This window comes from Aulonocara stuartgranti (genome assembly GCF_965226115.1).
Source record: "Aulonocara stuartgranti genome assembly, chromosome: 4".
Lineage (NCBI taxonomy): Eukaryota > Metazoa > Chordata > Actinopteri > Cichliformes > Cichlidae > Aulonocara > Aulonocara stuartgranti.
Genome location: NC_138942.1, coordinates 22,568,562 through 22,585,720, shown reverse-complemented (window position 1 = coordinate 22,585,720; position 17,159 = coordinate 22,568,562). Strand labels below are relative to the sequence as shown.

The 17,159-nt window shown below is 40.2% G+C and overlaps 1 protein-coding gene and 1 long non-coding RNA gene across 2 annotated transcripts in view; one reads left to right on the top strand and one right to left on the bottom strand.

Annotated features, from left to right (window-relative positions):
• Positions 1–17,159, bottom strand: part of grin2aa (glutamate receptor, ionotropic, N-methyl D-aspartate 2A, a) — a 170,167-nt gene that overhangs the window by 12,472 nt on the left and 140,536 nt on the right. The window contains exons 7-13 of the mRNA XM_082529530.1: positions 16,773–16,944; positions 15,128–15,281; positions 13,974–14,099; positions 13,415–13,644; positions 6,212–6,372; positions 909–998; positions 98–195 (exon numbers count right to left, since the gene is read on the bottom strand). Of these exons, the coding sequence (XP_082385656.1) occupies positions 98–195; positions 909–998; positions 6,212–6,372; positions 13,415–13,644; positions 13,974–14,099; positions 15,128–15,281; positions 16,773–16,944 (1,031 nt within the window). The remainder of the gene's footprint in view (positions 1–97; positions 196–908; positions 999–6,211; positions 6,373–13,414; positions 13,645–13,973; positions 14,100–15,127; positions 15,282–16,772; positions 16,945–17,159) is intronic.
• LOC309704415 overlaps positions 1–17,159 on the top strand; it is a 356,545-nt gene that overhangs the window by 214,732 nt on the left and 124,654 nt on the right. The window lies entirely within an intron of this gene.

Sequence of the window (17,159 nt, the reverse complement as noted above, 5' to 3'; positions counted from 1 at the left end):
CGGGTGAATTACAGGACTGGCAGTGTAACCTTTTGCCTTTGTGGGTAGTGTCATGCACTTTGAATTTGTATGAGAGTGCTGTGTATGTGTTTCTCACCATCGCCGATAATTGCTAGGATAGCCAGGTCCACCTGTCGTTTCCAGTAGGAACCTTTTTGTAGAGCAATCCCATACCCGGTGGTAGCAAAGATGTACCTGAAATACACATGCACACATACACAAATATAGCATATAGCGTAACTCTAATTACGAATGTCTTCAATAACATACAGTGCTGTGCAACCCCTCATTTTGCTAGTAAAATGGGAAATGGGTGCAGCAATTATTGAAACAGGGCAAAAAAGAGTTTGTACAATTCTAATAATCTTCAAAGTCAACATTTGGTACGACCACCTTTATTCTTCAACACAGCCTGACCTCTCTTAGGCAACTTTCTTGCTATTTCTTTAAGTTGTCTTCAGGAATAGTTCTTCAGGCTTCTTGAAGGTCAAAGTTCCTCTTTGGATGTTGACTTTCTTTTCTTCTGTTCTCTGTCAGCATGATCCCACATTATGTTCCACTGTTTTCTCCTCCCCGTCTGCTTTACTGCATTGGTAGTGTCTTTGGGATCATTCTCACGTTGCATAACATGGAAAGTGAGGTCATACTTTCCAACAAGATCAACAAAATTTTGCACTCCCCTCTAAAGACAATTATTTGTGTACATGTTTAATTGTGACACCACTCTATTAAGCTACAAAGAAAGTTTTTTAAATTAAGAGACAGAGGATAGAGTCAGCCACTACCGCTAATGTTTAGCTTAAGCTAATACGAAGCTTCAGTTTAGTAAGTAACATGCTTTTAATGAGTAATCATGATTACTCATTGAAGGATTACTCTACAAATAACTGAATTATAGGGATAGTTACCCGCTACCAATGGTCACCAGCTTACATCCCTCATCTCTACCGGCCATGTAGTTCAGCACTGCAGCGTCATAGATGAAGGCATCCAGCTTGCTGTGGGGCGAGAGAGAGAAAACAAAACAAAACAAAAACAAAAAAACAGGCAAAAAACAGACAAATAAAGGGAAATGGTAAGATGTTTAGCCTTTTTTTAAAGCGAGTCAGTGAGAAGTGAAGAGATGAAAAAGAAAACAGAAGATGGGCTTTTTTTGTTTTTTTTAAAGAACGTGTTGCTTGCAGATCAATTTTAAAGTGTTAAATCATCTCCAATAGGACTGCAACCCAAGCATAACCAAACACACAGAGGACACAGTGGGGAGTGGTGGCGGTTCAATACACCACGCTTCACTGATGATAGGACCTTGGAGGCGCCTGGACGACCTAAACAAACTTTAGACAGACTCAAACATTTACACTGTCTCGCTTTTCACACTCGCACACAGAAGGACTCATAAATAAGTGGGCTGCAAAGTGGAAAGTTGAAGCTCCCGCACTTCAACTGACATTTTCAATGTAACAGATGCCGTTAGTATCCACTGCTCTGTTACCATCTCATTGCCTGTAAATGCTCTCTCTCACACACACACACACACACACACACACACACACACACACACATATAGAGCCCCGCTAATAGTGCAGTGACTGGTTGGCATTTACTGAATGTCACATGCAGTCCTCTAACGGAGACTCACAGCCGATAGTTTAGCTGTGTAATTAGCTTAACCCAGCACTGGCTCCATCCACAGGCAAGCTGTGTATCCAAACGTGGGGGAACCAGGAGTGTGTGTCAGCAAGTGTGTGCGATTGAACAGATGAAAGTGTGCACTGGTGCATTTCTGTAAGCAGGGATTTGTTTGTGCATGTTTGCAGATGCTAGCCAGACACGCTGTAGCTCACGTGAATTGGACGGGAATTCAACCACCACTTATCTGCCACACGTTCATGACGGTGAAAGATTGTAAAACATTTTCTTGCCAGATTACATCTACACCTTTAAATGAACACTGAGTGTCACTCTGAGTTTTCCTTTACTATTGCAGGACATCTCTCTGCAGTGTAGCCTACATAACATAAGGTGTTTAAACTATCATAAAACAACAAAGACAAGTATCATTAGCTGAATTCACACCATAAATGCTAAGAATCTGGCAAACCGTGAAATGTTAATGATTAACAACATCACTGTGAAACCTAAGTGGCTGTTTTATTGTGGCCCAAAGGGGGGTTTTAACCTTTGAATAATCAGCTGTAATAATTTGCCAAAAAATTCCATTTGTCAAAAGTCTAAAGAGTATTTGAGTCACATAAAATATTGTTATTGGCATTCTCTCCTGGTTTTCCTAGAGTTCTTTATATTATTTCTTGTTGTCTTCATTTGTTTTTGTCCACTATGGCAGTATTTCCCAACCAGGTGTGCTGTGGAAGACTATCTGGTTCCACCTGGGGTCCGTTCTTCGTACCTCGCTTACTACATCCAAGATCAAATCATCGCGCTAACTTTGAGCTCGCTATTCCGGTTCTTCGAACACACCTGTTGTTGACGATTAGTATAGCTGGATGAAGTAATGTGAGATCACTGGGTGGCTTAACAGGGGCTACGCATCGATAGTAGAAACATTGATCGGCAACCCTTTGATTGGTCGGCGAAAATGTCGAAGGAGCGCGCTCAGTATTTTACGGCAGCAGAGCAAGAACTCTTGATTGAGGGATTTCAGGAGTTTCAGAGTTTAATTAAAACGCAAGGGAACACTGCAAAGGCTGCAAAAGCAAGGAGAGAGGGCTGGCAGAAAGTTGCTGACAAATTAAACTAGTAAGTAATTTAATAATAATAATAATAATAATGGATTGGATTTATATAGCGCTTTTCAAGGCACCCAAAGCGCTTTACAATGCCACTATTCATTCACTCTCACATTCACACACTGGTGGAAGCAGCTACGGTTGTAGCCACAGCTGCCCTGCGGCAGACTGACAGAAGCGAGGCTGCCATATCGCGCCATCGGCCCCTCTGGCCAACACCAGTAGGCAGTAGGGTAAATTTATTATATTATATTACATTATATCATATTATATTATATTACATTATATCCTCTTTCACATTAGAGCCACGACAGGACCCACTAGAACATGGGAACAAGTAAAAGTGAAATATAAGAATATTCTACAGAATGGTAATATTTATCACTTATATTGCTTTTAGTCTCTTGAAAAGAGTCCCTGAAATAATCTGTTTGTTTGTTTATAACAGCAACCAAGAAAAGGGCAAAGCAAAAAAAGACAGGTGGTGGTCCTGCACCCCCTCGTCAACAATTTGGTTAAGTAAATAATACCCTCACGGGAATATCGATATCTCTCTATGAGCACACTGTCGCGCTGAGCTAAAGGATCCTGTCTATCCCGCAATATACGCTGAATTCTGAAAACTCTCCTTATCAATCTTGCACCTTCCGCAATGGGTGGCTCGCGTATACGGACAGAACATGGCTGCAACAGACTTCCCAAATCCACCTTCGCTTTTATAGCCGTGGTCTCTCATCTTGCTTACATGAAGTAATTTACTATTACTACTCTGAACTGTGAATTACATCTGAAATAATCAAATACATGAAATAGAATGATTAATAATAGTACATTTACCTTTTTTTAGGAAATGTACTGTATTTCATGTATCTGTATGAAATCAGTAAAATAATCAAATACTGCATTATCTTTAGTTACATTGATAATATTTATTTATGGTAAAACAGTGGTAAAATATCGCTGTTGCTTTCGTATAAATGAAGCGGACATACCTGAGTGGCTGCGATCTAATCCTGTTTACATAAAGTAAGCCTGCTCCCGAGCAGGTTTACGCTTACGGACCTGTTGCTATGACAGCAAGTCCCGGATGAGCTTCGGGGCACCGAACGATCCAGGATCACGCGAAATCGTCAACAATCAAATCCAGCTAACTTACTTAGCGAGGTACGAAGAACGGACCCCTGACCTGGGTCCTGGAGAAAATTCCAACCCAGATGAAGGCCCCAGCATGAGTACAGGTCAGAAGAAAGCAAAAAAGGTATACTGGGGACAAACCAAGCTAATTCCACTAGGCCTGCTGCGAGGGGAAAAATTATCAATATGCTGTTTGTGACAGTTTTACAGAAGAGGATTAGGGCCACTGAAAAAAAAGTGGGAACATATTTTTTTTTTAATTCTGAGAAAAAAGTCAGAATTCTGAACAAAAAAAGGCAATTCTGACTTTTTTCTCAGAATAATAAAAAAAAAAAGATGTTCCCACTTTTTTTTTTCCCAGTGGCCCTAATCCTCTTCTGTACATTTTTGTTTGGTGGTGTGCCGTGTAATTTTTCTAATGTGAAATATGTGCCGTGGCTCCAAAAGGTTGGGAAACACTGCACTATTGCAATCAAAATATCTTTGCATTAATTTTTTAATATTTAAAAACTCCCAAAATAGTTGATTTTCATAATTCTATTATATTCAAATTATTTTAAAAATATATTCTCTAAAAAATTTGTGTCTGAAAACCAATCAATATATAAATTGCTTGAATTGCTCCCACAACTATGTAAGCTACAGAAAAGGATGTCACATACAGTTACTGACAAAATCTTAAGCACATGGAGATATGTTTACTGGGTTTTTTGCATTTAATGCCAAACTTGTCACTATAATAGCATTATACCATGATGAAAACACCAATAATTATTGATCAGATAGGGATTTTAACCATGATTTGATTTGTGCCATGTGCTTTTAGCATTTATTCTAGCAATTAATTGTCCACTCTGTTACTGTCAGACTTTGTTACCAATGTAGAGAAACTGTATGATTCATCATAATAGATGGGTGTTTTTTTCTGAAAAAAGTGGGGAAAAAGTTGCTAACTTGAATTTGGCAATCATCAACTTCTTAAGACTGAAGATGTTTTCAATACTGGAGAATCGAGTGTGTTACAGTGCGACGCTGATGCGGTGGTTCAAGCATTATAAACTTCCAAACTCCTCTGAAACACATGTATTAACACAACATTTTAATACCCTTTAAATTAACCATAACCATTAAAACAGTTGAACTTTGCTTATTTTTAAAGAGTAACAATAATTAAATCAAATCAATTTCGCTCCCCTGTGAATATTCTTGGTTCCTGTGGCTGTGACAGATTTTGTGTGTGTCTTTGTGTGTAAAGCCTCTCAGCATTATGTGTGATCACAGTTAATCCAGCCATCGAGCCCCAAATAGCTGAATGGTGCAGTGCTGCTCAACTGCTTATGCCACAGAGCCGAAATATCAATGACTGCATTACTGACTGCAGACACCTTCAGCAGGTGGAGTCCACAGATACACAGATAAGCTTGTTTTTTTGTATACTTATAAGCTGTTGTGCACAAAGCATTAGTTTACTTCAACACATGTATATATGTTGCATGTGAATAAAACAACAGAAGCCAGAGTGCCTAACAGTACCATAGATGCTGTGTTTACATCCAGCTTTCTTATACTGTAACTTGTGGATGGAAGATAAGGAGCTGAGAGGATCTATTGTTTCTCTATTTAATTTCTCCCTGGGGGCAGCCTGTTGTCTGAGCTATAGAACCTCTAATTGGATCCCACCCCATTGCCAGTGACCAATTAAAAATATCCTCTTGTCATCTCAACGACCGATTGTCATTTAACGTTCTCATTTTCCCTCCCGTCTCTCTTATCCTTGATGCTCCATACTTCCTTTCCTGTCCCTTTTCTCTGCCCTTCTTTATCCTCTCCTTGCCTCACTTTTCTTTTCCAGTGCACTCTCTATGTTCTTATTCTCTAGTCTCTTGGCCCATTTGTGCTTCATTTTCTGCAATTAAACATTTGGCACTTGGGTTTCAACTCTTACCCTCTTCCTCTTGACTCTGGTCCTCACTTTTCTTTCCCCCCATCTTTACCTTTATTTTTTCATCCACACACTCTTTAGATCTCTCCTTGGTTAGACTGATAACCGCCCCACTCCTCACCCCCTTTACACACTATCAGTCCCACTATAGAGTCCAGCGCTAAAAATAACCCTTGCTGTTCCCAATGAGGAAGCCCATTCATCCACAGTCTCACAGGACCTGTCACCACAGACACACACACACACACAAGCGTGGATACATTCAGGCATGAAAGAAGTACACTTCACAGGCCTAGGTTTTCACAAAAAACTACACACATATGAATGATGTAAAAGTGCACTTACCAACAAACTCACAAAAACCCATGCACACAAAGTGTCTCTTTACCCCGTTTTGAGGCTGACGAGTGCATCCTGGACTCCAGTTTGGTGATACTTCACCATATACTGGTGCATGGCGGGATAGTTCTTCCTGATGTTTCTTTCAGTGGAACCATTTGGAACGGTCCCAAAGCGGAACGGAGGCGAGTAAGCATATGGGTTCTGAAACTGTGATGAGAAGAACAATGGAGAAGGAAAAGGAAAAGCTGAGGTTACACATCTTCATTTGAATTTCTAAAAAAAAAACCCCACAACACTTCAAGAGCAACCCTTACTGAAGGAACCACTGGTGCCGTAGTTTCCCATCCACTCGCTGATTTGCTTTTCTTTTTAAATTCTCCCATCATTTCTCTCTGCCTCCTCCACAAACCCCCTCTCAGGTATAATCAGTGTATCAGAGTACAGGTCAAGAGTTTTGTCCAAGCGTGCTTGTAGCTGAGGTAAAAACCAACCCTCCAGCACTGTGGTAACAATCTGCCCTCGGTGCCAGAAGCAGACAAACCCTATCAATTACAAGTGTGTATTTATGAGCCTCACTCTAACCACATGCTGTGCTAGTTTGTGCGCCGACGGTTTCAGTCCATATTATTAAAGCGGTTCTCAGAAACATAACACTGCATGTCATCTCAAACGCTTACAGGCTTACTTTACTTTGCTTTAACGTATTCATACAACACATGATTGACTCCACTTGTAGGCTGCTACTGGAGGATTTGATTAGCAGACTATTAGCATTCCTGTTGTTTTCTCTATCTGTTCAACATACACAAAACTCATCTGCTTGATTGTTTGCAAAAACGATGCACTGTTTGCTTGCATCAAAAACGAATCTGCATAATATATTTGAGCATATTTCTAAGCGTTTATACATGCTGCATCTGACGGCACATATATGTGTCTCTGCTGTGTAATCAGGTCAGGGTGAGCGTGAGCGCGTGTCGACAAGTCAAACTGCGCTGTGCATACGAGTGCGCATTCATATGTTAGTGGAGATGTCACACAGTGTGTTTGTCAGCATGACAAGCAACAGCCCTTAGGAGACATTCTCTCCTCCCACAGTCCTTGCTATTGTTTACTTCTCCTTCTTCATCTTTTCTTCATTTGTGCCTTTCTTAAGGTTAAATAGAAGCTTTTAGGTCAGGAGAGGGTAAATGTCCCAGGAGGAGTGAGAGGGGGGTGACAGGGGCTGGTTGGGGTGTGGTGGAGTGGCGGGTTGGGATTCAGACTTGAAAAGCACTCTTCTCTTGCTTGATAATTACCAGTGAAGGGCTTTTAAGAACTGCACCAGCTGCTGCTAACGAAAGCTTAATGCAGAGCTGACGACAAAATGAAGGAGCGGAGGCAGGAGAGGATTTGAGGCTAAGATAGGTGTAGATAAAAGAACTCACCGTCCTGCAACATAGCCACAACCAGATCATGGGGATTGTTGTCCGTCAAGGCTTTCTGGCAAGATTTCCGGACGATTTTCTGATGCAGGGTTTCCAAAGACTATTTTAAAAAAGCACGTATTCTCAACTTTCAAATACTGCCATGCTGTCAGAAACCTCCAGGTCTTACCAAATTATCCATAAGATGTACTTTAGCGTCTTTTCCTTGATACAGCAGTATACTTTTACTTGCAGGTTAGCTGCCAAAATCTGTTTGATTAGCTTTAGAAAGAGATCACAGTTTGGATCAAATATATGCAGGGTTGCGCAAACCCTGCACATTAAACTGCATTTCAATACAATGCCATGGGGAAAGGAGAGCATCAGTAAGAGGTGAGCTTTGAGTGAAGTGAGTCATCTGGCCTAAATCTGGTAATGTGTGTAATGACTGTAATAATCACTAATCTAATTAAAATATGAAGGTTTCTCACAGGACAAAATCCAGTTACCTGGGTAAAAGACTCAAAACCCAGAGGAGAAATTTCTCTCAGCAGCCTGAGAACACTTTTCTCCTTATGTACTGTAAGTGCATGTAGGGTGTATAGGTGCTAATAATAGGTATTAAAATCAAAGTGATATGTAAAGGTATCACACAAATTATTCTTATTAACTAAGCTCAATGTCAAACGCCAACATCAAAAGCCTTAAATAATCTGTAATAAAACTGTGAACATATACAGTCAGGTCCATAAATTTTTGGACAGAGACCTTTTTTTTCTAATATTTGTTTTCTGTTCCACAATGAATTTTAAAAGAAACAACTCTGGTGCAGTTGAAGTGCAAACTTTAAGCTTTAATTCAGTGGGTTGAACAAAAAGACTGTATAAAAATGTAAGGAAGTAAAGCATTTTTTTAACACAATCTCTTCATTTCAGATGTTTTATTTTCTGTTTTTGCAGCTTAGTGATGGCTTGTTTCACCTGCATGGAGACCTCCTTTAACCACATATTGTCTGTTCACAGCAAAATCTTCCTTTTATCTGTTGAATTGGTAATGACATAATGAAAGAATTGCCCACACCTGCCCATGAAACAGCCTTCGAGTCAATTGTCCAATTACTTTTGCTCATTTAAAAAAAAGGATGTCACATGAGCTAAAACTCCTAAACCCTTCATCCAATTTGAATGTGGATACTCTCAAATGAAAACTGAGAGTCTACACATTATGTCCATGTACGTTACATAACTATAATTGGAATATGTTTTATTAAATAGGTAAAAACTTTCACCTTAAACAAGGCACAGGTTACATGTTTACAGACACTGGATGGCAATGTGAGTATCAGTTGACTCCACAAACCACAGAAAGGAGCAAACCTACAAACCTACGCAAGCTAAATGGAATAAAAACAAATAAAATAAAACACAATAAAATTATAGTAACTCTGTGCAACATATAAATATATTGCTTACAAATGTCTGTGGTTATCATGAAACCTTGATCGATCTCATTGCTTTTGCCATGTTTATTAACTCACCCTACTCCTTTATTTTCTTCTATTTTGTCCTGCAGGTCTTCTTTGGTCTGTTCTGCTTCTGCTTTCCCGTCCATCTCCTAATCACTATAAACTGACTGGTTCTTGTATAACAGTTTGTTACTTTACCTGAGCACTCAAAGGAGTTTATGCAACATGCTTCCTTCACTCATTCATAATTTTCTATGCTTAAGTGGTTCCTGCCGAACAGTCGGAGACATTCACACTCTGATGGATGTATTGGAGAGCAACTTGGGGTTAGTATCTTGCCCGAGGATATTTGGCATGCAGACGGATACATGTCTTACTATGTTTTTTTATTCTCTGTGTGTGTAAATATTATGCTATAAAACAGTGGAGATCACGACATGAACAAAATTATTCAGACTATTTGCAATGAACTTGCAACCTCGCTGCCTTTAAAATGGTTGAAGAGCAGATCTGCGATCACACCAGTCTTCAAAGCGACTTTGGTGCATCAAAATGCCAATAAATGGAATGACTTCAATTAACTGAGATAAACTGGCAAAAATCACAAATCTGTTCTGTTCATATTAAACAGAAATTTACATTAACAACTTACATTTGTTGTCTACTCAGAACCTCGTAGATTTGAAACAAAATGTTTGAATTATAGCAGGCACTGTGCAACCTTGCTTTTACGTAGAGTGAGGCACATTGCAGAAGAGTTGTACTCATTTATGAACTAGACTGCAATTATTTGCAAACCGTCACTAGCCTGTCTGAGAGTGATTGCAGTCAGACAATGTTTGGACGAAGGCTGCCTCCCACCAGGTGACCTCTGTAATTGCCATGCGATCAAAAGTGGTCGTATTGTGCCATCCTATTTTTAGTGACTGAGTCATTAGGGGTCTCCACGCTACATTTTCATGTCCCATTGCTTCCCAGCGTTTGTCTACATGTCTACAAATCTACATGTTTTGCTCATATGTGACTGTTTTTTTAACATTATTGAGATGTTTTAAATCTCTTCTAAGTAGATGCATGTGGAAAGTGCCAGAACCTAGTTATTTCTTTCATCATAATGCCGCTGAAAGCTACTACAGCTCCAACAACAGCAGCAGATTGTTTACATTTGAAATTTGAAGTCTGTAGGCTTCACAAAAAGCAATTTTATAATGCTGAGAAACCAAAACAAAACCGAAAAGCATAGAAAGAACAGCCAGATTTGCAAAGACAAATCCCCATGCACCATAAAACACCAAAGACCTGTTAACTGACTGCTCTCCACTTGTGCATGAAGCAGGCTGCTTAGAGAACAAGTTTAACAGCTCAGTAAACATCCATTGCTTTCTCTTCATCAATTATTAAAACAAATAAAAACAGCTCTTCCTGTCACCATTGACTGAAATGGACACAATGCACAAATACTGCAGCTTTAAGAAAGTTACATGTAAAATACACTTTTTTAAAAACAAAAACAACGTTTTTTTGAAGGCTTCAGTTAGTAGGAATTTAAAATTAAAACAATGTGACACAGCGATCGACCAGTCGTGCAGTTAATGTGTAATTTTAGGAGAAACACTTACATGTATTTACCAGTAATTTATTCTATTGTACTTCCCCACAGGTGTCTCACAGACCATTCTAAGAATTCTGTTAGTGACTAATGTAATCAACTTAAATTTATACTTGCATACAATTCTTAAAGCTCTCTATTCCTAGATTTGGCGCAAACATCCACCAAATGTAATCTACAAAGTCTGTAAAATAATGCCTGTGTAACTTAGTATGATCTTTGAGCAATGCTAACAGCGATGCTAAAACGATCACTGGTTAAACTAGCTTCTACACTAGGGGTGGGTTTTGATTATCGATTTATCGATTAAAATCGATTCTAGCTTGGATAAGGTGATATTGACTCAATAAAATCCAGAATCGATTTTTAAATATGAATGTATTTTGCACGAAACGCCAGAATCTCAGGCTAAACCTCACAAACTTTCAACAACCACCAAACAGCTAAAACAGTAAATGAGAGCAGGTACACGGATTCTGCACAAAGACGTAAAAGCAAAGCGTGGACCCGCCGACGGATCAGAATCAGTGAGATGTCGCTTTTCTCACCCGACGGCACGGACACAGGCGGGGCTGAAAGCCGACAGCTCGCTGATTCTGATGTTTCTGTGGGTCTGCGCTTTGTGTTTACGCCCTTTTTGAGCTGATTCTGAAGCTGCAGGTTTTTATCTCTCTCCAAAAAATATTGACCGAACCAGCAGCAAAAGAAGATCCAAACTTTGCTTCACATAAACATCGTCATGAATTCCCTCTGACCTTTCCTGTTTTGCTTCCACCACGATAAAATCACACTTCATGCAGACCTCTCTGTCTCTGTACTTCAAGAACAGTTTCCAATCTAAAAATCTCTGTTTTCTGCATTATTCACTTGCTTTTTACGCACAAGACTGCCGTTGTTTACAGCGCTGTTTTTTTCCTTTTAATTACTTCCGAAAAGAAAGCCTCGTTTCTGCTGTTCAATACTGAACAAATTTAAACTTTTCACTTTTTAAAATTATGCAAAATTGCAAAACGCTTGGCTGTGTCTCTAATAAAACCTCTGTAACTTTGCTCTGCTTCACTTCAGCAGCATCAGGTAATGTTCATATGTTGATTAATGGTTTTCTTTCATTTTTGATCTACTGCAGAATATTTTTAAGGTCATCTGCTATAAAATCCCAGGCCAGGAAAATCTTCTTTCTTTTTATAGATAGAAAAATCAAAACGATTCTAGAAATCAGTGACGATACCCAGCCTATTCTACACTGCTGCCACTTTTCATTAGAAAGTGCAAAATCTTGTCCACTGCACATAGTTTGTGAGCACCATAAGTATATGGTAGAGATGAGCCTGTACATATATCACTACTATCAGTACTAACATTTCAGACTGAGTGGTAGTAAACTATTTGCTGCCTTTAAAGATCTGTCATCATCATTAGCTTAAATACATATTAGCTGTAACCACACCTACACGCACTGATATAACAAGACAGCGAAGGGGAGCTATCTGATTCACACCGCTGTCCATTACTAATATTCAACAGGAATGTATGCTATCACAGCTACAGCAAGCTAGCCAGAAAGCTAAAGGTAAAGCACCAAACTTAGGGATGGTAACTAACAACGGCAAAAGCCTGCTTTGGAAACTATGCCTATATTTCCCAAATGCATTGAGGGCAGTGATGCAATCTTAAACTTCATCTCGTTGAGCACTGATGCACCAGAGTGTTGTGTGTATGTGTGTGCACTTTTGTGAAGCATTTTGGTCCTGCAACTTTTGGAAGAAAAAAATGTTACTTTTAGAAAAAAATGTGTTTGCCTCATCATATAAAATGATTATAATTGCATATTAAAGGAAATGGTTGTACCAAAGTATAAGAATTTACACTAGTGGTGTTACATCCTTCCCTCAGGTTGATAGGTACAGTAGAGTGCATCTGTTTGTGCCTGCTAACAGTCTAAACCCACCTTAAGTAAACTACACAAAACATGGCCCCGCACGAGGAATGCTTTTCATCATTTTGTCGGTCGCATTTGGCTCGATGGCCAGCCTCTCTCAGCATAACTGTCTAAACGGCCATTTGCCCTTCTTGTCTGTTTCCTTTCGTTCCCAACCCTCCCTGTCTTTCCACATATTCTATTTTCTCCCTCCTAATGCCCTTTCTTCCCTTACCTCAGCCTTCAAACTGGCCCATATCTGTCTGCCTGTTGTCTTGTACCATCTTGTGTGTCTTGGCCTTTTGCTAGTCCTCAGTCTCTCTCCTGCCAATTGATGGACCTCTTACACCATCCCTCCCTCCCTCTCTCCGTCTGTTTGTTGTCAAAACCCTCTATGTCAGCCTTCTCTTGATAGTATCGCCTCTAATACATCTGTATTTCTGTCCTTGGAAGCACTCTGCTCTTTTGTCTAGCCTTCTCCAACCCTCCAATCTGTTTCACTACATTTGGCTTGACCTTTTCTTTTAATATCCCAGTCTTTCTGTTTGTTGCTGCATTTTTCTATATGCATGTCATTTTGATTCTGAGTGCATAAAACAGAGCCCATGTTAATTCATTCTGGAGCAACAGAACACAATTTCCAGCTGGATTTAAAACGGTAAAACTTGTACATTTGAATTCAGGTGACTGGAACTTTGTGAGAGGAACGGTAGTGCCACACGCAACAAAAACAGGTACTATGCTTCATTTTCCCCTTCATCCTATGATGATTTTCTAATCCTGTTGTATGATATAAAACTGAAGGCCTGCAAAAAACATATCATAAAACTACCTCATTCGTTCTTCGTTACCTTGTTGTCTGAAAGCCCGGTGACTTGGTCGACAAATTCCTCCTGAATCATGAAGGCGGCCAAGTTGGCAGTGTAGGAGGCCAAGAAGATGACAGCGAAGAAGGCCCATACTGACACTATGAACTTGCTGGTGGTTCCTTTTGGGTTTTGCACCGGCACAGAGTTGTTGAAGACCAGACCCCACAGCAACCACACTGCCTTGCCCATGGTGAAGGAAGGGCCGTGAGGGTCTGAAAACGAGGAAAGAGAGTGTGTGTGGGAAAGCGAGATGGATGGTATAAAATTAGAAAGAAAGAAAACAAATATTTCAAAATCTATTTGTAGAACAAGTGACATGCAATTTAAACTACCCAATATTAGAGCAGTGGACTTGTGCTTCTGTGTTAAATTTATGTCGTAGGTATATTGTAACCCTCCTGAAACCCTACGGCATAACTTGACGTGTACCTCCTTAGAAATGTGACTACACGCAGCAGCACCACAGCAACACAGGCATAAATGTTGGCATAGGCTAGAATCAGTGCAGAAGTCTAAATTAAGCTTTAGTGTCCGTACTCACCTTTTCCCTGTGCCAAGTTTCTGTTGAAGCCAAGAGGACTGATGTATTCGAACATGAAGACAGCCATTGCAGTCACCAGCAGGAGCATCACAAACATCATCACCCACACTGATGCACTGAATGGCTCTGTGAAAGAAAGAGAGAAAGTCAAGAGAACAGAGGTCGTGCTAATGCTTAGCTAATACTGCACTTTTTATAGCTTATCCGTCACTTTTTCTTATCATTTGCACACTCCTCGTCTTTCCACAAACTGAAGGAATAAACAGGTCAGAAATACCGTATGCACACACACACACATACTGAGGGAAGAACTCCATGTCCAAGCAGACCGTTCTAAGTTCAGAAGCCCTACAGATCTCACCCCACCCACCTACCCCAAACCACTTGCATATATACTGGCGTTCCTCCTATTTGGCTGTGGAATAAGGGGTACAGTATAGAAAGCCCTGGTGTCAGCACTCCTGTCCTCCCTCTGAGCCCTTAACATTACTGCAGAGATTAAACTCTGCTCTAATGTATGGGAGAGCACAGCTGGCATAGGGCCGCACACCGGGATGTGTGCATTTGAGTGTGCATGTGCAGAGTGGCAAGCAGCCATTATGAGGTTTTCCTGCTAAGCCCTTATAATTTCCATTTTCACACCACTAACTGCATGCTTCCACGCATGTCAGCATGTGTACTTGCGTGTGCGTCCTTGCTGTGTGTGTTAGAGTTTCTCTTTTTCGTGGAAATTCCTGCAGCCAATTTGCATGTAAGCTTGTGTGTGCATTGGGTCAGTGGCATCGCGAACTGTTGTGGATGTCAATGTTAAAGCACTCTGCATCAAATGAACGTGACTGAGGAACCATAACGGGGATATCCGTGGTCTCTTAGGTTAAAATCCTGCGGTTAAGTGCCTCTCAGGTAAGTGAGAGTCGCTGTGGCAGGAAGCGGGCATTCAGCTAAATCCCTCAGATGAAAGAGCAAGTATTGACAGCTGTGTAACAGAAGTGAATTATGTTGTCAGTGCTGTATCTGAGGGAACACACACACACACACACTCAAAACAAACACTGTTCTATACTAACACAAACCAGAGAAGCAAACAAGACAGGTTTTCTTCTTGTTCTCTCCTCAGTCTAACAAGAGAAGAGCAGCTATTTGGTGACAATTACCAAGGAAGGCTGATGGGGACACAGTTCCATTGCTACGGGACACCATGACACTGATCCCAGTTTCCACGAACGGGACGGAGAAATCGATGACCTCAGAACGCTCCTCATTGATCGTCAGAGATCCGACGGCCATGACGGCTTTCTTATAGACCACCTTTTCAGGGTAGGGGGAGGAGGAGGGAGGAGAGCAGGGACATAAGAGGAATGATTGGGGAGAAAGGAAGAGAAAGTTACAATCTACTCATCCGTTCATCCATCTGGATCCATTTCCACCCCAGCTGTCACAGGGTCAAAAGGTGGAGTACACCCTCGATAGCTATCACAGAGTAGAACAAATGTCTTCATTAGGCTAACTACATGTTGTCTCTTCCACCCAAAGTAAATGTTGACAAATCTGTGCACAAGAATGTAAAGATTACTGATTGCACATAAATAAAGTTTTTAATCTCATACTGAAATTTAATCAATGTAGCCAATATGTAAGCAGTAGTGCAAAATAGGATTAAAACAAATACAAATAACATTCAACCCATAAAATGAATTAATTAAGTGTGGTGGGGCGTGGTTTGCGGTGCCGTGCGGACGCACCTGCACGGCACCGCAAACCACGCCCCACCACATAAAGCATTAAAAAATGGAAAGTTTATAGTCTTAAAATTAACTCTGGAACTTGGGTCTTCAGGTCTGAGTTGCTATAGTAACAGTTGTTTTTTGTTTTTGTTTTTTACACTGTGAACATTTGCTCTGGCGATATTTAAATTTATTTTGAAACATAAAAAAATTGGAAAAACTAAATGATCATTCTAACAGTCTGCTTTAAAAAAAAGCACATTTTAAATTGTTGGTCACCTTTTTTAGTTAAATCTGCCTTTGATTACAGATTACTTAAGATCAAACTTTCCAGTGGGCATCAGTTCTGAGGTTTGGTTGCTCACACATTTGTTGCCCTGCAATATTTACCTCCTGATCACATATAGGGGTCATTGTTGGCGAATCGCTAGTTCAGGGGCTTGCATGTTTAAATGTTGTGTTAGATTTAACGGGACTCAAACTCAAAAAAGTTCATCTGATCAGCAAGATATTTTTTGCAAATGTGAGATTCAAGAACTTTATTTACACCAGTTACACGCCAACGGATGCATCAGGGCAACTCATGGCTCAGTATCTTGCCCAAGAATAAGTTGACACGCCAACTGGAGATCGATCCAATTACGTTTTCACACAGGGCCAGGTAGGTTTGGATAGCTGTTTTCACTTCATTCAAATCATCATTAATCATCAATCTGCCTTTTGGATTTACTCGGGTTATCTTTGTCTAATTGAAATTTGTTTGATGATCTGCAACATCCAACATGCAACAAGTAACTGAAAGGAAATTTGGAATAAAAGAATGAAACACCTGTATGATATCATAAAAGGTATACCTGTGGGGTCAGCAGGTACCCCACTTAGAAGAACGAGGATGAACTTTAACCTTAATACATGTTTTCATCTGAAATGTATCACTTTGTATTAGCAAAGTGCTGCTCCATCAAAGCACATCTCCACAATGTGTGATGATCTTAGTTTCCAACAAGATGAGTAATACGGTAGTTGAATAACACAGGCACACTTATATATACACACACAAAAAGGCTCTTTTTACCTCTCCCACCATCCCATTCCAGACGTTGTTGATCTTCTTGCCATGCTTGCCATTGGTAACCAGGTACAGGTCATAGGTGAACTTCACATACTTGGCTATCTTTTTCAGAATGTCGATGCAGAAACCTTTACAGCACTTCTTGATATACGTCCCACCAGCCTCAGTCGTGTTGCTGCAGAAGCACAAAACACAAAGACCATCAGCAGATGATTAGTCTTTCGCTCGGTGTCAGCGGTGGGAAAAAAACAAATGGCATCAACGCTATGATTGAACACTGAAGTAAACATTGACAGAACAAATACCAGCTCTTTGCATAGCCTGCAAATCCATTTTTACATCCACGTTTAGGTAGGTAACCCTCATTCATTCATTCATTAAAAAACAAAA